This window comes from Bombus pascuorum, chromosome 5, assembly GCF_905332965.1.
Source record: "Bombus pascuorum chromosome 5, iyBomPasc1.1, whole genome shotgun sequence".
Classification (NCBI taxonomy): Eukaryota; Metazoa; Arthropoda; class Insecta; order Hymenoptera; family Apidae; genus Bombus; species Bombus pascuorum.
The window spans coordinates 18,058,925-18,081,449 of NC_083492.1; the positions used below are offsets into that span (position 1 = coordinate 18,058,925).

The window sequence follows — 22,525 nt, forward strand, 5'->3', positions numbered from 1 at the left end:
CGAAATGAACTCAGTTCCGTATAATAACAAATGATGGAAATTGGATCATGGAACTGGCTGCATTGGGATAATCAAACAAATCAGAATAACCCATGTTCCGGAAAAGACGTAGAACCTTCTCAGAGTCGTTAAGAGTCAAGACACCGTTTCTCTCGCGTATAAAGGAGATCGAAGATCCATCGGGACAAAGAGGGATCGGGAAAACAGAGCGGTTCGATGAATTTTTCGACCGGGTTGGAGCCGGTTGGCGCATGATCGCGAAAAGAAAAGCGCGTGTTCGGTCGAACCACGTGGCCAGACTGTGTTGGCGTACGCCGTACGCCAAATCAACAACGCTAGCCCCCTACGTACGAATTACGGGTTTACGAATCTTTGGCAGCCGGCGAGGCGAGTTTAGGTCGGCCATGTGCACGCCACTTCCCGTGCCACGTGCTACCTCCACGCGATCTCTCCTTTCGAACGCGCTTGTACTTGGCCCCGCAGCTTTCTTCTTTTCCATGACATTGAAATTCTCTTCCGAACTGCGTCATCGGATTTCCACGCAAACGTTCGATTTTGGAACTTCAGGTTGGAATTTTAGAAATCAAGATTTTGGATTTGGCGATGGCTTAAAAGACGGAATTTAGTAGAATTATTCGAGAGCTACTGGGTCACGCGCGCTTTTGATTCACGATGGGAACGTGTCCCGAATCTACACCAGAGCTTCTACGCTTACCGAAATGTCATGCATCATGGAATTGCGAAACGTTACTGTACTGAACGTGTCTTGATTTCAAATCAGTGTATCTTCTAAATTATTCGAAATTTTTTAAGCCAATAAATTGTACAATTCATTCGATTTATTTCCTCGCAAACATAAAATAATACCAATAATGCCAATAACGCAATTATTATTAGTATTATTAGAATGTTCCTCGAAGCAAAAGAATTATATCCATTTAAATCAACGTCTTCTATATGGAAACGCATATCTCTATCTCGACTAGCTGGTTCAAAGGGCTTAACTGTCGGGGTTAAATTCAGGCCACCCCTCCTCCCCTCTCCCGTCGGTAAGCGTAATCTATAGCGATTTCTCTCGCGGAGAACACCGACAGGCAACCTGGATGCACGTGTGCGCGAGTATCGATTCGGTTTTTCGGCCTCGGGCCTCGTTTCGAGCCGCTGTCGCGACTCTGTTCGCCGCGTGTTTACGCGCGCTTATCCTATCAAAATTGTGCACACGCGTTGTAACGCGTGTCACGGGAATTAAGCGGGCAAATGAGCCACTTTGCCATCAGGAAGCTCGTCCATTCCCGGCGAACTGGAAATGTTGCAAAATGATCGATTCTTTCCACGATACGACACACGTTTCACGCTTTTTTTTCTAAAAAGAAATATTCGAGAAGCTCGTACATCCACGAAGCTAAGTAGTTGGATCGTTATACTGTGAAAGGTTGTTGCGAATCGTCATGGTTTTTCGAAGACGAAGAAAGTAGTTTGGTCAGGGAAGAAGGTGTGAAGGAGACTCTTCTAGACAATTGTCCACTCAAGCTCTTAAACTTCGTCCACTCGTAGTTAGAAAGAAAGATGTTTCTACCGCGAGAATCTCGACCGAGATTTAAGGCTACGAGAAACTTTCTACCGCCACCGAGGGGGAGAAAAAGGTATTTCGTTCAAAAAAACCTCCCACAACTCTCATATTCCGTTTTACAAAATTATAACATCACACCGTACAAAAATGAAAGAATGATAAATATCTATTGTGTCTATCGGCGGCACAAAAACTCTAACGACGATCTACGTATCACGATCTACGTAAACCGCATAAAAACATACAAACCACCCTCTCAAAATTTCGTATTCGAAACAGCAAGCTCAACCGTTCGCGATGCACCGGAATATCGTCTGTACTCCAATCCGAAAAAAATGGCCAAATTTCGAAAACAAAAACGGAAAGAAAAAAGCTCGTTCGAGTTGCATAAATCGAGATACATTTCGGAGAAGACGGTTACTTCGGAAGCCGTGTCATAAATTGCGAAACCGAAGAATCGAGACTCGGAGTGGTCGTATGCACATGTACGCGCGACGGGGAAAAAGCTCGAGTGTCCGTGGCTAGGAAAAGGGGTTAGCATAGAGGGATGGAGAGTTGGTCGGTGCGCGTCGATCGAGAATTTATGGGAAGCCCATAGGTGGGCCGCTTCCAAACGCTCGATGGCAATGGCTACACACGCTTCATAGAAGAGGAAGGGAAGAGGAGATGAGAGGAGAAAAAGAGAGAGGCTGGGATAGACTGGAATATATTTATTAATTTGGCATGCTTCCCGACCGTATAGCTGCTGGCCCCTTACGTTACTACGTTATGACGCGAACAAAGCGACTCCGCGATTTCTTTATAGGCAATTCCGGCCTCTGCATAGGGTGTTGTAAATATTACAACCCCTCCCACTACTCTTTCTATCTCAATATATGTATATATAAATCTGTATATACATACTAGGGTGTTTCAGGTTTTTGCGTAAAATAATGACAGGATATGGTACGAGTAAAAATAAGAGAAAATATTGTGTAAGAATACGCTCATAAATACTCGATTAATAACCTCATTCATCTCTTATATCATTCTGACACATTTGGTAAAATAAAGGAAAATATTTATGGACGATGAGAATTGCGCGCCCGAATGTATAGGAATTTTATTTTCTTTCTTTATCTGAAATTAATTTCTATATAACATTTTTCATTATCTTCAATCGCAGAATATAATGGTAAAATGAAGCCAAAAAAGATAAAAGAAAGTAAAAATAAAAAAAGACCTGGGACACCCTATATGTATGATAACTACGTAGAGGATCGAGCATCCCGGGCCACCCCCAGTTTAACCCATCCTCCCCATTTGTTCAACCCCTGAGGCGCTTCATTCCGCGCGGCCTTTGAACTTACGCGAGACGACGAGGATTCCTCGAGACACTGCCGCGAAATGCCGCGCTTAATTTGTTTGCGAGACCTCTTCTTTGCAGGGAAACCGTCCCCAAACGAGGTTTGCGGTTCGGTTTGCGAAAAGCCATTTAGGAGAACGAGTCTCGAGGATAGGTTGATTTGATTTTGCCGAGGCTTTACTTTCTGATACGTTATTCGAGGTGAAACTTGCAGATGATACGCAGGTATTTTATACAATATTAGATTGCACTGTGGGAAACTTAAAGGAAATCTTCGGAGATAAAGTATATTGGAAGGTTTGTTGAGAAGTTTCCAAGAAATTCTTCATTCTGCGTTAGAAGAAACGACGAAGGAAATGTAAAGTAACTTTGGATATTACGAAGAAGATAAATTATTATTATAGTCGATCTTCGTGCACGATGAAAATCAAAAGGGGTTAACAGATCGATTTAACAGTTAACAAATAAATATTCTCGGTTCGATGTGTATTTGCCAAACGGAAGATGAAACAAGGTCATCCTCGATTTAAGAAGAAACGTCAATTCTTTTCGATCGTAAAAAAAGCTGGCGTCAAATAGAAGAATCATGCTCTCGGATGAAATAATTTTCTCCAGGACAATTCCAAGAACTGATATGCAGGCCGTAAGAGGAACACGAACTCGCGACTTTTATAATCTGAGTACGGCTGCGAGACGACATTCTTCTGGTCGCATAATTCATTCGTTTTTCAGACACCGGCGTCAGTCTCCTTGGGGGATTGCTTCGATCTACTCGTTTATTTTCGCGGATATCTTTACGTCGTTGAATGGGAATACTACCGCGGACAGATTTATTTAGAACGAGGAGAACGCGTTTTCCCCCTCATGCCTCTTTCCACCCCCTTTTATTTATCGTTACCGCGACAATGGAAATGGCCAACGGTGTCCTCGGATTGTACTCTAATTTAATGGACATCCGTGGCAATAATATGAAGAAGCTACCGTAGGAAACACGAAAATGGCGCCCTGTAAATTCCGAAACGTGGACCGAACAACTTTCGCGTACAGATAAATGGACGATAATTGTGTTGTAATGGTAAGGCAGCGTTGTAAACTTCGATGAAAACCGAGCGTCCATTTTTCGATCGAACTGTTCTTGCTATCTTTTACAAAAGTTAACTAGGACTAGAAATAATCAATTTATAATTTTTCGTAAAACCACCATTTTTGGGCAATTGTATGACCGTTGATAAGGTAACGATAAAGTATTAATAGAAGTTAATAGAAGTTTTGAAGATTTATACTTTAGATGTAAGTTGTGGTAGAAAATATTCGTAGAAAATATTCTTTGGAAGAAACAGACACTCTTATGTGGTGTCGAAACTAATATTTCGTTAAAGCGGATTTTAAAATCGAAGGAAATCAAGGTGTGTCGATTAGGAGACACACGGATAAACGCGATATCGATTACGCCTCATTTAAAAGTAAAACTGCCGGAATTGGGCCAAAGTGGAGGCCTAACGAATCCAATCGACTTATCGAGCCGCGATGAATTTCACAGTTCTTTACCACCCTCCGAGCCTTAATTTGCTGCCCATTCCGTATACCCGACAGTCAGTTCGCCAAATCAGATTGTTGGCTCGCGCGTCGACTTTTAAGTATCTCTTACTTGTTCGCAAAATTACTAAATGCCGTATTTCCTTCAAGAAAGACCAAACGTTAAAAAAAATATTTTTAACTGCAATTAAAAATATAGTAACATTACCTGGTACTAGTTGAGAATTAAACAACTCGGCTGAAAGTACTCCATGAATTACACAACGATCGTTGTTCTCAACAAGATACTTCGTGAAAGCAAAATTTATTCCCAGAATTTTCCATCGCCAAACACCAACCTCAACAGCTTTAAAAAGTCCTTAGTACCCAAAGAATAACCCTTGGCCTATGCAACAGCTCTATCGAGAATTACATCGAACCAGAAGTCTAGAAACGCTGTCAAATCACTGTTTATTTTGAAAACCCTCCAGCATCCAAAGAACATCCCCTCTGTATACAAAAGAGCACCATTGACCCCTGTGATCACAATGCATGTGATTACACCGACCCGGAAGTGAAGCGATACGAGGACAGATTCGCGGCTATAAAACCGCCCGCACCCAGGAAACGCGTGGAGCGATTGGACGTGGGATGACGTTAGTCGGGGAGGCGAAGCCGTTGCGAAAATTTTATTGCCATTGTTTCCGGCGTCTCAGGCCGGCGTTCCTTCGAGAATATTCGCGCGAAAGGGTTCCCTCCTCTCTCACAGACGTACGCGATATGCTTTGCCGGCAATAAAACGCGAACCATGGAGAGGATGGAAAAGGGAGAGAAACACGGAAGTGGATTATTTCGCGTCTCAACGATATGCCTGCCGTCAGGACGCCTCGAGCCAAGGGTTCGTCTTCTCGACGATCGTTTGTCTTCACAGCCTTCAGCCGAAAGGCCAGGCTACGTCCCGTAAAAAGTCTCACGCGCGATTAAACGCCGCTAGCTCCGACACCAGGGGGTCGAAACCAAGTACAGAAGAGAGGGTTGATGTAGTTTTATTTTCTTCAACACGCAGAGAGCGCCAAATGAAGGGAACGACTGCGTTTGTTTGAGACAATCGAGCAGTTGAAGTGGTAAACGACCTAAGTATAAGTGTAAGTAATCAGACACGAAGATTTGTAGTATAGAGGAGAAATGCAACTCGTTTAATCCGCTAACCGCGACAGATCGACGTGTCACTCGAATTGATAATCTCCTTCGAATATAATAATTTCTTTGTTTAAAGATCATTTATATTTTATTTTCGTGTGTATCGTTCCGTTAGTCTCAGAAAGAAATGATATTTAAATTTATAATGACTAAAAAAAAAAAAATATAGTAAAAGGAAGCTGCTGGAGAATCAGCTCGACGACACGAAAATTCCGCGTGTCCTGTCCCGCATCGCGCCATTTATTTATTCATCGATTCGCGGCAGCAGTCGATGTGCATCGACCTCATTAAGCCCCTCTTCTCTCTGTCCCACCAGCGCTTGCAAGCCGGCGTCCCAAAATCAACATGAAAAGAAAGAGGGGCTCGAAAAAGAGAAGAGGCGGTCGAGGAAGCGGATAATCCCTGGTGCCGCGGGTGCGTCGATATAATTAATAACCCGAAAGCCGAAACACATAATCCAACGTTAACAAGCAGCGGAAAACAGGCTCACACCCCCGTGTCGCGAGTGTAGAGGTCGGCGCACGCTTGTGTATCGAGCCCCAGCCCCCCAACGTAAACTGGAATACACCTCCTCGTGACGAGGAGGTGCGAGGTGCATCGTGATGCGATAGCCCGCTTGAGCTCGTTAGATGAATGGGGCCGACACACATACCGAACAACACCGAGCTAACCGACACGGCCAACCAGAGAAGGGGTTGGCAGAGGATAGTTGCCAGAGCGAGAAGGACGGCCAGATATCGAGAACTGTCGAAAAGAGGAGAGAAACGTCCGAAGAGGGACAGAGAGGTAGCGGCACGGGAACAAAGGGGAAGGGTTCATAGGTGGGTAGGATAGGCAAAGAGAGAACGAGAGAGGAAGAGGGAAAGGTATAGAACACAGAACACGAGGGTGGTTGGTGGTTGGGCCGAAGGGCAGACGGAGGATGGGAGTGGAGAGTAGAGGACGGCCCGCTAGTTTGCATAAATTTAGGAAATACAGGGTAGAAAATCGATATCCGCATAGAGATTATAGATGGTGGTTGGTAGGCGCCGCGTAGCCGCAGCCTCCGTCGCGACGGCGTATGCGCTACATGTCTACGCTCTCTGCCGACTACCCTCGTTCCACCCTCTCCCGACTGCACACCCCTCCTCGCCCTATCTCTCTTTCTCTTGCCCGATTCCGTCTCGCCCTAACCACCCTGGCCATGCCCCTATATCCCAACCCTTTCTATCTTCCTCCGTCTTTCTCTGTTTTCCCCCGATCTATCTCCATCCCGCTTTCTCTCCAGCTACCCGAAAAGCTCGTGTGTACCCGTGTACTAGGATACTTCTTGCGGGTGTTGGTAGTGCACTCTCTGCACCCCCGCACATTTTGCACCCACCAACCCCTCTTCATCCCTCTGCCGCCCTGTTCTCGCGTGATAGCGCGACTCGTACACGTTCTCCGCGTCCTACAATATCTCTGTCCCGGTCTACCCACGAATCTTCCGTCTTTTCCACCCCGTTCGAAATCCCGCACCCTCTCTGACTCTTCGTCCTCTCGTCCCCGCCGCCCTCTTCCCTTTTCCTCGTCTCTCTGTTTCTCGGACTCTCGATGCCACGTTTTGTCTCCTCGTTCCCGGCTAACCGTCTCCGTCTCTCCGGATCCTCTCTCACAACCCCAACTCCCTCAGCCACCCGTAGTTTCTCGCTCTTCCTCCCGTCCCCAGAATTGAAGTAGTCGATATCGTCCTGCGGCCTGTCTCGAAATTAAGAGAAAACGACGGACTCGGACCCTGCTCCGCAGCCCCCTTCCCCTTGACGGTCCAAGAATTTTTCTTGCTTCCTTTTTTCGCTCTTCGAACGCTTCTTCTCTGACAATTTCCACCACCCCATCATTCGTATTCCTTTTTTCCTCTTTCTCCTCCCTTTTTCTCCTTTTTACTCGGTTTTTCGGTAGCAGGGTGTACCATATCGCCCAGTCGTCGGACCAGGGAGAAAGAGCGAGCTTCCATGCCTTTCCTCGTCCACTCTGCTCGTCCTTCGTGGTCGACGAATTTTTTCTTTTTTTTTTTTTTTTTTTTTTTTTCGGTAGCCCCCGAGGGAATCAAGGGGAGAGGATGTGTTTTTTCGAGGGCACTCGCCGTCGAACGAGACCTTTCACCGAAGGGGTTAATCGCGTATCGACGAGCCGCGATTATCGGTCGTTTCGGGGTGCTCGGATACGTAAACAGTACGAGGTAAGCTTTCGTAATTCCAATAACTGTTCTCTGATATTTCTTCCGACCGAGTCTCGATTATTAATAGAATCTTTTTTTTTACGAAGGAGGCAGAGACGGACTACAGGTAAATTGCGGACTGTCGGGTGATTAATGCGGTATCGATAAAGGGGTTGAGGCGTGCAAACTTTTAATTGCAACGCTCAGAGACCTCGAAAGTCTTGATTTTCTCGAACAATGCGAAACTGCCTTACGTCACGCGATTCAATTCGATATAAGACATCCTTCTAAAGAATGGACATCGATCACGATTCTAACTGCGAATCGGTAAAGAATTTTTCTTATGATTTTACACGCGGCTACAGGCTGAGATTTTAGCAACGAAACAAAACGAGGAGAATTGTTTTACATCGTGTTTAAAGTGTAATTCTGTACAATGTCCTTATCCCGCATACATGAGAAACAGCAGACTACGAATTACGGTTCTCAACTTTATACGATCGATTTTAAGATTACGAACTACGTTTTTTTTGTTTCACAGGATGAAGTACGGACTACAAATCCCCTTTTCCTAGAATTCGGACTACAAAGTAGGTATTTTCTATTTTACGCGAGGCTTTGGACTATAAATTATGCCGTAGATAGGCAACCGACTGCAAATCCCCCTTTTCCTATCTAGATAACGCTCTCGACTACAAAGCACCTCTTCTTTATTTATGTCCCACCACTTAGACTGTTGATTAGACCGCAGCCAAACTTTAAATGAACTTCAAACTACGAATTTAACCAATTCAATCCTTCGCGTTACCGAAGTTTTTACCATACGATTGTCAACGATTACGGTATACTCTTATAGCAGCACTTTTCCAGATAGCAAGGATTTTCTTGCGAAGAATTTATTTATACACTAACAATTGTCTTCTTTACTATTCTCTTTATCGATAGAAATGGTACGAGCGAAAAGATAACAGCGATAACGGGATACGAAAAATGAACCGTGAAGAACGAATTAATTCTCCATCAAACCGTATAAAATTTTCAAGTCGAAATTTCCCAATAAACAGATACTTGAAAATTCTCAATCATTATCGAAAACCACTTTGCCCAGGAATGTTAGAGAAGGGAGGAGACCTGCAAGGTCCCAAGATACCAAAGTTATTATGCCCTGGCAGCTGCGATACTTAGATTGAAATATAACGGATATATAGTCATCGTATCAAAGTAAAAGTTTCTTTATTCCTTCGCGATCGCCTCAACCGATTCGGAAAAATAACTCTACGTTTAGTGACACAACCTCGGAAGTTCCAATTTATTCAACGATTACAAATGGCGTAAAGTATGTATGTAAATGGCGAGAAATATGTAGAGTCAGAGAAAGTGTCCGAGAGTGGAACGTGTTCCTGTTCGAATCGGTCCGCTTTCAAAGATCGCGATTAGAAAAGAGAAGAGTATACGAGAGAGAGAGAGAGAGAGAGAGAGAGAGGGGGGGAGGTCTCTCTTCTCTGGAAACGTCCATTCCAATTTTCCGCGGGGACGAGTGTCGCATGTCAACGAGTCATGCACGTCGTCGCTTTTTATCCGCGAACGCCATGAAATGTGTATCGCTTTTTTCCCGGCTCTTTCTGGAAAGCATCTGCGTACGTGGCCTGTGTGTCGAGCGGCTTTCTACCAGCTCGAAAATTTCAGGTCGACGAATGTGTTGTCGCCCGATTACCGAGATCGATTCGTTCGTTCGGAAAAACGATACGAAAATGGATGAATCAAACGCGAGTTCGTACCAACTCCCAATCTTCTTTTTAGTCCTCCATCCTTTCCAACAGCGAACAGTAGTAACTTGCTATTGCTTTTCAAAGTTTGAATGTGACCTAAATCTAATCTGAACCTAACGCCAGATAATGTTTCTTGGAGGGATGCCGATACAACGATGCGGTGATAAAATAAAATAGTAAAATATACACGAGTAGGCTATTGATATTTATGCGAATTCGAACTTTTTATAACCGTAAGCGAACAGATGAAACCTAAGCGGAAAATCTTATTTACTAAATATCGTGAAGAGTGCTATATCTGTACTTTGGATATCACATTTTTGCATATTATGTGCATTCTGTGTATTTTTACGCTTTCAAATATCCCAGAATTGCATAAATATCTGCAATCTGTACACGAATAACTTTCAAGTCACGTGGCACTACAAAGAATGAAGTAAGATATTTGAAAGCATATATGTAGAATGTTTCGATAAAAAGTAACCGAAAGCCAAACAAGATTTAGAAACCCTAACCAACGATAAATTCGAATTGAAGAAGAAAGATCGTTGACAAAAGTTAATTAAAATGGCAAAGGAGAAACGAGCAGATTCGCAAACAGATATCGCCGATTATGGGTTCTGCGAATAGGGCCCTGTTCTACGCTCGGTCACAATTTCATAAAGCCCGTCTATATAATGGTACAGGGCTCGGCCGAGCCTGCAGGGCTTCGTGCGACGCAGATTAAATGTACTTCATGTAAAATTCAACGCGACCCGCGCGCGCCTACGGCTCCGAGGCACTTTCGTTTTTAAAAACTTCCACGCAGCGACCCCCGGGAAAAATTTGTATCATGCCAATCGCCATTCCATCGAAGTCCTATTCGTGACTTGGAAAATTAGCTTGTTCGAAGGAAGGACGAAACTAAAAAAATCGCCTAGTAGTACCTAGATACGAAGTGATACTCAAACCTAAATACATACATTGACTGACAATTTTTAGGACTTTTAAAGGAGAAAGGAAACTATCCTTGGAAACTATACAAAATATCGAATGTAAGAGATTAAAGAAAGAAGACAAATAAAGATCACGACAACGAAAAGAATCGACTGGTTATTTCAGCGTAACAAAGAATCTTGAAACCGTCGTTGTCCCTCCATTTGCGCCCCGTTTCACCTGTCATCGGATATCGGATTCTAATTCGCGTCGAATCAATCGTACGATACAGTCGTAAAACAGGGAGTTAGCGAAAAAAAAAAAAAAAAAAAAAAGATGGTCGTTGGCCGACGATTTCCCCCGAAGTCGACGATCCATCGATCCTCCCTCCATTCTACGATAGGATAGCTTCTTTCACGAGCATCGGCCCGTTCGTTCTTTTCGTCCCGCTAAATACCGCAGCATCGCGAAATTAAAATATTGATCGAACGGCGTCGCGAGGGAGAATACGAATTGCGGTGGATAGACGAGAGAAAGAGAGGACCAGCCGAATGTTAGCGGTGCACCGGTCGTTGGGAGAGAGGCTGGATGGTGGCGAAGGCCGCCACCGGGGGAGAGAAAAAAAGGACCAAGGGAAAAGATTGCGGTCCGGCCGAAAATTCGAATGTCAATGACTCGTCGAACCGAGCCGACGCGCCAACCTCGCTCGATATCCGGGGTTCACCGACTTCTCTTCCGTTTTTCCTCTCTTCTTCCTCTTCCTTCTTTGTTCGCGTTGCCTTCCTTTTTTCAGTTGCCTGTTTGTTCGTCATTTTATTTTCTGCCCCCCTAATTGAACATTCGTTCGACGGAGTCGAGGTCGATCGGCCTGAACGTTACCTTTTGGGATAATCTGGGGATTCCCGTAGATGCGACCAAAGACTTTGTTGATATCTTACTGGTGAACCAGTGGAGAAACAAAATATTAGCTTCAGTTAAGAAGCGTTAGATTGGGAAATTCGTGAGGTACTTGTGCGTCGAATAGAGTAAACATATTATTTGTTAGACTTTGCTGCGATTTTATTGGTAAACCGAGGATGAGGCACGATGCTAGTCTCGTTCGAATATCAGTTCTCTAACTCGATAAAATAAACACAACGAACGTCTATCTCGTTTCGTTTAAGGCGAAATAGCCAAATCCAAACTTGCTACTCACCGATGCCAGCGGATAGTTAAATTCCAGAATGCAAAAGCTTAAATATTCGAACATTCGACGCTGCAGAGAAAAATCTAGCACTTCACGACAACTTCCCAAAAATTAAACAAGCAACGAAGCGTTTCGTGATTCACGCTATGCCTCGTTAATGTCCCTGGTTCCGCGCTAAATCGTTCTATTAATAAAGAGGTTTCCGAGACGAGACGCAGGACGATTGAGAGCTACTGGCTTTGAGGCTGAGCGATAGCGCGCGTCACGAGGACGCTTCTGCGCCAGAAATAGGCCGAAACCTCATTATTTTTATTCTTAACCATGAAATTAGCAGGCCGTAGCACACCTCCGTGTCGACGACTAGCTCGGTTTCGTGCAAACGTTCGCTGACATTCGCCGATGAAGAGCCCAGCTGGAACTTTTATCGCGTTTCGACCTGGCATATCGATTCGTTATGACGTGTGCACCTCTGTGTATCGTTTTCATCCACGACTGCCACGTTTAAACACCTGAATTTTCTTCCTACGCTTTAAACTAGCCAACTTAAGTGCTTCAAAATTTAACGCCATAATTTGACGCCTCCAGATCGTCAGGTTAAAGCGACGATAATGTCTCGTCTCTCGCATCTTCCCTTTACCAATTTTTACGTGTACAAGCTTATTGCCTTCGTATGATACTAGATATAAATAGATTATTCGACTAAAACATCCTATAGGTAAACACACAGCCCATTCTGTATACATATATGTGTAAACACGTGAACCGTTTCAAAACGATATAAAACATTTCTCGCATAATTTACGACCTTAACAACACATTGTTAACGGTATATTGTAAAATAAATTTTATCCTAGTTTCCGCACTTTTTTAGAAAATATGTCAATGCTTATAAAGTGAAAAACATCGATCAAGTGTCCAGTGCTATAACAGTGTGCTAATATACAAAGTTAACAGGTTTAGAAATCTAAAATTCGACATTGACAAATCCATCCGTGTCCTAACATCGTGTTCGACGTCTCGTCTCTATTTACGAAAAGAAAGAAAGAAAGAAAATATCGAAGAAATCACTCACCTGGAGCTCCTCCTTGCACTGACGTTCCTCTTCGAGACTCATCCGTTTCTCGTGTTTCTTGTAGTAACGCCTCTTGGCAGCTTGTAGGTTGAACCACGTGTACGAGAAAGACTTTACGAATGGTAGGAGGGCCTCAATGAATGGATGGAACTCATCCTGCAGGCAGAAACGGTCACAAGTTGATTAGCGACGCGTTTGTCCAGTCGAATTCCGTCCGTCGAGAACGAGGGTTATCCTCGAAACCCCTTCGAGCCCAAAGGAAACACGAGCCACCGTCGATGTTTACTCTGTGCGCGCTTCACTCGAAAAAGACGACGAAAGCGTCGTGCAATCGAATTCGAACGAAAACATCACTGGGAAAATAGCTGATTGGTCGTTCGAATTCCGTTTAGGCGCGCGATTATTCGAAGCTCTATTCCTTAGGACTCTTGGTGGATTTAAAGAATAGTAACAGCAATAGTGGTGGATTTGCAATTGTATTCTTTTTAAGTATTTTTCTTTTTCTTTTTTCTTTTTTTTTTTTTTTTGTTTTCTTGTAGAATTGTTGAGAAACGAGTATCCGTATGATTGGAAGCTAAGTTAGAGTGGATCATAGAGATTAGTCTCGTAAAAAAGGTGTCCTCTCGTTCTCGGATGAAATGGTTTATAAGCTTGTTATTTGTATATAATCGTGCAAGGATAGTGCAAATTTTTGAACTAGCTTTCATGCGATTCAATTCAATTCATAGTGGTCTTAAACGTTCAGTCTCGTTTAATACCTAGAACCCGATCCGACAAAACTATCATGCAGAGAAGATTTGAAAAATAAAAACTTTCAGTGAAAAAATTGAAGTAGACAAATTGTTCAAATTCTTATTCCAACGAAAGATAAAAGAGAGGAAAAAGTCGCGGACATCCTGAGGAAACCTGGCCCTTATCTGCACTTCGAACTGTTCCGGAATGAAGACATGGCCGAACCTTCGTTTCCGGTTGACGGGGCGACAGGGAGAACCGGGAAAAGAGGGAGATCGATTATTGGTGAAGAGATCGACGACGTTTGCCTTTGTCAGGCAAATGCGATTTCTCGTATAGAATCCCGCGATTCACGCTTCAAGAGGATGTAAACATCGTTCTAGAGAGATGAATTTTCGACGACTTTTCCACCGAGATGAAAACCCTGCTCGATGGAATATTTGTCGGCAGAACAATATCCCGTACCTGCAATCTCATCTTCTACTCTTTAGACATATTCTTGCGCACGAGAAAGGGTCTTATTGAACGATAGGAATTTGCATGTTGATCGAGTGGTACGCTAATGACGTGTGGTTGAAAAATTGTTGGGGTGTAACATAGGGGGAGATATAATTTAAAATCGATAAGGAAAAGTTGAAATTTTACAGATAAAATATGATCTATGTATAACCAGTCTGTCATTACGTAAAAGAAACGTGATAAATAGTTTTACGTGCATTATTTACTGAACATTAACAAGACAACACGTCTGTCTGTGTATTTTAGTAACATTTTGAAAATAACTTTAGTAATTTTTTCGAAATATGAGTCATTCCACGATCACATTGATCATCTCTATGAATTAACAAAAAATCGAGTTTGTCAATTTGCCCTCTGACAAACCCTGAAAATCTTCCATTAAGAAATCCTTGTTTTAAAATTTTGAATCATAAAGATAATATCCTTCATTTCGAATTCTTATCTACCAGGCTTCTTAAAACGATCAACGATCGTAAGAAATCTCGGTCATACTTTGGAACTTTCGTAAAATTAACCTACCATTGCTATGCTCTGATTCAGAAGTCTAATCCGATGAAAAGAGGTAAACGGAAGAGGAAGGCACAAGCATAAATCGAAAAGAACACGCTACAGTTTATCCCGAGTTATCGTCCGTGCTATCGCGGCTCACCGATAAAGAATACGAAACCGCAGAATCGAAACTACGCGACGATGCGATACGTCGGAGGAAAGGCGAAGGGACGAGGAAGAACACGAGGCTAGCCTTTGGAACAAGCGTCAAACGACACGAACCATCGAGTATTCGCAAGCACTGCGGCTGCTGTGGCACACTACCGTCTGTCTGTCCCTCCTGCAGTCCGGCTGTCAGAAGCACCGATTTTCGCAATAACAACCGTCAGGCTCGTAATACTCCTCCGCCACCCTGTCGCAGATTGATCGTGGCCTCATCTGCACCACCTCTCCGACGACTTTCTTCTCCTCCTCCTTTCACCTGGGATCAACGAACCGACCTTATGGTCAATTTCAATCTCTTTATTTCTTTCTATCTTTGAACTTATTTGGTGGATGTTCTTCTCGCAAGATTTTTTTTTCCAACTATCTTGAGGAGGTCTCTTCCTGGTTGCGTCTCGTTAGCATGCTCGAGCAAGCAGAGAGGTAAAGGGTTTCTCCTTCGTTGTCTGCGTTCTCTCGAGGATTTATTGGCTTCCACGAGGGAGACGATGTCTAGCGGGAGAAGCTTCGATCTTCCAATGGGTTTCTGCTGCGTGAAAACGGACCATGGTTTTGCGGTGGTTTGATCGGTCTCGAGTTCGGGACGATCGGTGGCGACTAATAAGGGAACTCGATCGTGGCTAACGATTCTTTGTATTTTTCATCTACACTGCTCAAAACAATCGGAACAAGAAACAAATCGGAATTCATCAGAAACAAAAGGTAGTATGAACCGGTTCTATTACACCCGCCGACCGAATAAAAACGAAGAATTATTAAAAATAAAGTATAGAAATAGGGAACGACCTGAAGACCTGAAAACGATCCTCCGGTTGTTTCAAGCAGTGTGGCCTCTCCTGTAGGCCAATTTCATAGCTAAACAAAACGCTTAATTCTAGCAAGTTTCATTGCACGTTGTTGTCATAAATCGTATCATACAAAGTAACTCGAAACTCGCAATACGTTGTTTTTACGTTTCTCCCATTTGCAAGATGCTACCCTCGGATACTTAAATTTCCAAGATTATCTACTTCCTTGTCAAATAAAATTTCCTTCGATCCATAAGTTTTGTACCGAAGACTGGAAGAAAAATCGGAATATGTAACCCGTGGAAGAACAGAGGAAGATTTTCGCGTCGCAAGCCCGCTTTGTCACCGAATCTCGCCTGTCCGCGCGCCCTCGCGTCTATCTATAAGACACGTCGTTATTTTCGGAACGCGAACGAAAATCAAAGACATTAAGGAGGCGCACGGTGACGCTGTACGCGTCGTCATCGCGGAAAAGACCGGGGCAGGGCAAGGACGCGGGCGAAGGGGACGTCAACGTGCGATTTGCCCGGGTTTCTCGGGGGTTGATGAACCGCACGGATACATTTCGCGAGAACGAACGCCGAGGATCCAACGTTTCGATGTCGAATATCTTTCTCAGCGAAACGGTCCTTTCGATCGATCTGAAAAAATTTTCAAATTGTAAAAAAAAGTAAAAACTTTGGAATTTGTGGAATAGCTAATAGAGTATTTAAGGGATTATTCAGCTTAAAACGATGATATTGAATTGAAACAACGATATCATTAATCATAAGATTTAAGATCATTTTGAATTTGTGAATTAGTCAGCAATTAATAAATAATAGATTTGCAGTTAAATGTTATTAACAAATTTATATCTGTCTAGATATGTGAAAACTTCTAACCTCGATGAAAGTATCACTCTAGGTAATTAAGGAATGATCGATCAACGCTTCGTTTAGGGGATGATCGATCGATGACGTAAAATGATAAACTACGAACTAATTGGCGGTAATTTATTAGAGCAAGTGTGAAGGTTTAGAAATGTCTAGAACAATTCGTGAAATATATTCTACCGAAGATGATGAAAATAAAGTTAAATAAAGATGCATCGCACGCAGTGTCTGGACTTCTATAACGCGAAATGGATCCAAGAAACCGGGTTCCGAAGGGTGGAGAGGGATCTGGGCGAGCGCACGTGTCGCGGGAAACTTCTATTTGTATGGCGAGTTTTGGTGCGTAGTTGTCGGTAATAAATCGACGCGGATTCTGCGCGTCTGCGCTTGTTTATCGCGACGCATCGACGTGGAATACGTTTCTTCTACGATCTTTAGCCACGCCAACGTCGAAAAATATAAGCAGTCATTCTCGCTTCCATTAAAAAAAAAGGACACCAGAAATCCTATACGAGAACACCTATCGAAGAGACAGAATCAAAAAACAAACAAACTGCTATCCGATAAAAGTTAATTGAAAAATAAAATCAAATTCCAATTTCTAATATTAAGAAGATAAAAAAGTCACGATCGAAGGTTTCGAAATTGAACGACCAGTTATGTCATTGCACCGTTGCGCTGTAGTGCCTACAAACTCGACCAATTAACCACGATCGAGACCCAATATGGGAATCGGTTTTCCATCACGAAAACATTCCAAATGCTTGAAAGCCACCGACGCCCGAGTAATCTCTCAAATACTTACGATAACTACGCGTTCGGACCACTTTGAAAAACCGACGAGCCAATCAGCCCACGCAGAGAATCAAAGATTCTCGCTAGAAACGATTCACCCGACGAACAACACGCTGCTTTCTAGCGACCACGAGATCAGCTGATCCTCCTCCAAGGAGCCAATCAGTCTGGAGTTGATCACCGACGCGCTTCTATCACCGTGATGACCGATCCTTTAAATATATCGAGTCGATACCGAACGACACTGATCCACTCCGGTTGCCTACCAAACCACCGTCGCTTCACTGATGTACCCTCCTCGAATCCACGAAAACCGTTCGATCGTAATTCCACGATCGAGATCGATAGAGCCAATGCGAGAACGATTTAGGGAACACGATTCGCCGTGAACGGAGAACAAAAATGGCGAGGCAGAGAACGAGAACGCGCGCGAACGTTGAGAAACGAAACGAGAATCGTCAGAGCACGGATTGCGGTTGATCGCGGATTCACCGTGCGAGGGAGAAACGTAGGAAGGACCGTCGACGCCGGAACGACGGGTACGACGTCGGTCGTCGCGACGACACTGAGACGCCGGTCGTCGAGACGCGCGTATCTAGACGCGCGCCGAAGGCACCGCGCGGCGGCCAGGTACGGCACCCCAAACAGTTATTAATAGCCTCTGTCCTAGCTTACTAGATTTGCCCTCGAACCGACGCAACTTCCCCTCCCTCCCCACCCCTCCTCAGCCTCCATACTCCTCCCGCCGTTCTGTGCTACACTTCGACTCTTCCCCTTAGATCCCCTCCGCCTACCGAGTTTCCCATCCCCCGACGCCCCTCTTCCACGCTTTGCATCTCTTGCTCTCTCTCTCTCTCTCTCTCTCTCTTTCTCTCTCACACACACGCACACACACACTCTCTCTTCCTGTCTTTCTATCGCGATCCTTTTGCCACTTTGCTGGGTCGTAGCTATGGTCTTCCTTTTCTCGACTTTTTAAAGGGTTTTCGCCCTTTGTGTTCCTACATCGAACTAGACTCGAGATTCTATTTTCCATGATTTATTTCTTTTTTTTCTTTTTGTTTAGTGTTAACTCTGTCGCGGCCATAGTTATCTTACGAAATATATGTTTAGAATTAAGTAGAATGTTACTCTAATTAGAGAGACGAGTCATAAAATAGCAGGGAAATTTTAGCACATTCGTATTGTATAATTCTAACGCTCTCGTCTGTAGATGCAAAAAGGTTAATTTTATATCCGAAGCAAATATCATACGTATATTGGGTTCGGTAGTCCGCAGATTTGCAATTTGAAATTAAAATCGGATTTAAAATTAATCCTTGATAGTCGTACGCTCTGCCTTCGTTGCATTCGATCTTCGATCCACGCAACTCGATTCCTTATTACAAGGCAAGGCATCGAGAAACGCAATTGAAGATTTCAATTTGACATTTCGAAACAAAATGGTAACAATAATATTTGCAAGTCTAACTGTTGTCTATGAAATTCGAGATACTCGGAGAAATTCGTGGAAAAAATTTGAAGGTATCCGTTTCGTATTAAAAGAGAAATAGGTTTTAATGGTAATTTACGAGGAAAATGTCTATGTTCGATCGGCGAGGATAAAAATTTACACTGCGACAGCAGGCGCTAGTGTCTAACGAGGGACGTCCCGCGGGACGATGGGCAAATTGCGTGAAACTCGAGGAAGAAGGCCGGGCAAAATTGATTCTTGCCACGTTCCAATTCCCCGCGGAGCTTCCTGTCCTAGCCGCCGCCGCTTTCCGCGTCAATAAACCCGCGAAAAAACAATGGAACTGATTTTTGGAAGCGCTAAAAATAGTAGGCGCACCGAGAAGCCCGATTCCGCGAAAATTTTTCTCTAACTCTTCCGAAAGGCGTGCACCGACTGCCGAATCAGAAGATACCAAAAACAGATAAAAACGAACGAAATACTTTGGATATCGTGCAAATCCCCTAAATATTAATCCGTTTGAATTTTCACGAATTTCTTAGAAAGGCGATAAACGATGAACGAAAAATTAACTTGTAAGATTCTGTTTTAACGATAAGTATGAAAGAAATATCAAAGACTTAAACAAGTCATGACACGATCGCTGTATCTTGTTCAAAAATCTCTACTCTCTCACTCTCTTACAAAATATATTAGATCGTGCCAATTTTGTTCTATTTGAACAAAATGCATCTATTATTTTCTTATAAGACGGAAGAAACTTTTGGGTCAACCTGATATAAAATGTAATCCTACCTAACTTACCATCCTCGAAAACACAACCATCCTAATACTAAGATCGATGCTTCTATCTAAATTTAAAAACAAGAGAAGCTAGATCAGGCTTATAATTCCAAAACCACGTTAAATCCTTTATCCACGAAACTATATTTAAAGCTTTCCATAACCTAACGCAAAAACTTTAGCAACCTCAACACCCTTAGGGATGAGACGATCAAACGCACTCGAAGAAATGCGTGCAACTACCCCTCTGAAACGACTGCCTTGAAATACAAGGACGCAGTTCTTGTCAGAAGGAGTTAAAGGTCCGCAGTAAGAAACCAACGGACGTTTCACGTTGGTAGGTGCATGTTGTCGCCGGGCCGCGTGGCTTGTAACCGGGAGGACCAGCAAAAGAGCAGAGTTGAGAGGAAAAAGACGTGCAGAGGGTGGCGATCGATAGCCAAACTCCTCGTCTGTACGTAAGATAGACTTCCTCCTTCCTCTACACTACCGTTCAAAAGTTTCTGGACACTTATTTACTTTTGTTAGGCAACTATAGATTATAATCGAACTACGGCGATGTTATCGTCCATGTTCATTAAACTACGAATGTTTCGAACCACCCAATAGCTAAACCGATCGACACAGTCAATATCGATTAATTGATTTTTGAAAAATTGAAGATTTACACACGCTCATATTCCGATACTAACATGAAGAAACTTCCAAAATATAAAATCGATCTCAGTTTGGTCGAATACTTATGAACGGCAGTGTACCCTCTAGCTCTTCTCCTTTTTCCTCGTTTTCTCGCAAGCAGATAAGAAGACACGCGTTATGCATGGACTCTGACTCGCTTTCGCGATTCCTGATACTGGAAACTGCCGTTTGCAACGAGTAGCCGATATTTGCGCGAGATAAGACGGATTGCCTGAGAGCCGGTAGTAAAACGGAAAGAGGGCAACCCTTTGATCAGAGCAAGCGACTGTTGTCGGATGGGAAAATCCTTGGCTTTTGAGGTTGTTGAACAAGTTGGATTTTCACAGGTGCTACGGTTGAGGTGGTTGTAGAGAATTCCTAGGTTTTGAAGTGGGTTAGGATGGTTTCGTCTAATAGTCAGAGCGTTTGGTGACGGGGATAAGCTTTTAAGAGAAAAGTTTATTCGAGATAGATTTCGATATTTTTTGGACGATATTTGATAGTTTCGAAAAAGTTATACCGATCCCTTTTTAACCAGATAATAATCCTCACATTCTAACGAAGAAGTTTAAAAGTATCGCTCCATGTGATATTCAGATAGATCTCTGGATAGATCACTGAAGAATTAAATGTTAATCTAATACTAATGATATTAAAAGATTGGAATTGATTGACTTGGCTTTCGAGCGACTCCGTTTATTGAATGATTTCCACCAAATCAAGATACTCGAAGAAACGTGTTCGTTATGCGACAAGCGATTTTCTCGTAGATTTCCTCTGTGATTCGCACGGGTGATACACACGATGCAACGTATCAAGCCGCACACCACCCAAAGTAAATATCGCGTTCGCCACACTAATGATTGTTCTAAGTTTGCTGAAGACGAGCACGCGGAAAACGAACCTTCTCCGATTATATCCACGCGACATTTCACCGCCAAAGTGAGCTACGAGATTTCCATTGTCACCGCAAAAGAGTTTGCAAACTCTCTACGAAATTCGCTGGTCAAACCATTAGCGACAGAGTGATTGAGAAACAGGTGTTTAAGGGGTTTCAGTAATTCTAGTCGGACATAGAAATGCGTAGATTTTCCTCTATATCTTTCTACGTTCCGCAATTTATACAGACAAAAATTAACCGTACTAGGTATTCAACATTTTAAACAATATATGTATCATAATAATACGTATTGTTTCATTTTGATACTTTTGAAATACCTGAAAAAGTTACGGTAAAAAAACAAAGATAATGCAACCTAAAGGTTAAGAATTCTATGCTCCACCATTCCGCAACCAAACATTACTTAGAAAGCATCCCTATAAACTTCTAAATAAAACATAATATTCCCTAGCGAGCTGAACATAAATTCATTCTCGCAAACATAAAACGAATAATAAATGGAAAACTCTGAGCATCCAGGAGATCATTCCCTACCGTCGCTAAAAAAGAAGAGCGAGATCAAACTCGAAGGGCAAGCTATACAACTACGGCACGACGTAAACGGATAAAAGCAAATGCAATCTAAATATAAAAAATCAGAGTGGACATAGAGAGCATGTGACGCGAAGTCGAGTAGTCGCGTTACGTAAGAACCGTGATTATCGGGTATAAATAGGCGTTTCCTTACATAATTACAACGTTTCGCACGCCACGAAAACGAAAGCCGCATTGCTGAAAATCAGCTGACGAGAAGAGGCATCGAGAACGAAACCGAACGACGATCGGGATATGACAGGCACGAATATGGATCGCGTGTGCGCCACACGATCCAGTATGTGTTTATACGCGCGGAAGCTATTTACGCGTCGCGACGCTTCGCATCGCGTTGCATCTAACCATTTCTACCCTCATTACGACGGTTACGAACTTCACCCTATCGATTAAACCTATCCCACGGCAATTTCTTTCCTAGCTCCTGCACTTTTTCCATCTTCCTGACTTTCATGTCCTAACTTTGCCCCTGTTTTAACAAACAGAAGAACCTTTAACTTTCCTGTGAGAAAAACTTTGACGTAAAATCGAAACGATAAATCACTCGTATCGGCACCGATACCTTCGTATCCTCCTTGAACTTAAAACCTCTTTAACGACAAACAAACGCGATTAGGACAAAAAGGACCGAAAGAATGTAACAAAGTTAAACTTTGAGTTCTCGAGATAGCGAAGAACGATTACGTAATTTTCGGATAGCTAGTGTCAGACAAATCATTCGTCACGTTTTCCTCCGCTCGATGGAAGACAATATCCGATCTATTCGATGAAACGCAGGTTCACGATGCACTTGTTCGACGAGTGAATCACAGACACAACGAATTTCTGCGAAAACCACCGAAATCGCGAACTCTCCAAGCAAAACACTCGTGTTTACGTCTGTCCGCGAACGATCAGGAGAAGGAACTCGACGTTGGTGCACGCGAGTCGCACGTGTTCTCCCGTCTTTCA

The 22,525-nt window shown here is 43.2% G+C and overlaps 1 protein-coding gene across 8 annotated transcripts in view; it reads right to left on the minus strand.

Annotated features, from left to right (window-relative positions):
- Positions 1-22,525, minus strand: part of LOC132906890 (nuclear factor 1 X-type) — a 64,646-nt gene that overhangs the window by 41,444 nt on the left and 677 nt on the right. For 5 of the 8 annotated variants that reach the window (XM_060959495.1, XM_060959488.1, XM_060959491.1 and 2 more), the window contains exon 2: positions 12,749-12,904. In XM_060959495.1, coding sequence (XP_060815478.1) covers positions 12,749-12,904 — 156 coding nt within the window. Of the gene's footprint in view, positions 1-12,748; positions 12,905-14,770; positions 15,240-17,178; positions 17,770-22,525 lie in introns of those variants that run through there. The other 3 variants (XM_060959493.1, XM_060959492.1, XM_060959494.1) reach the window with 3 other exon arrangements.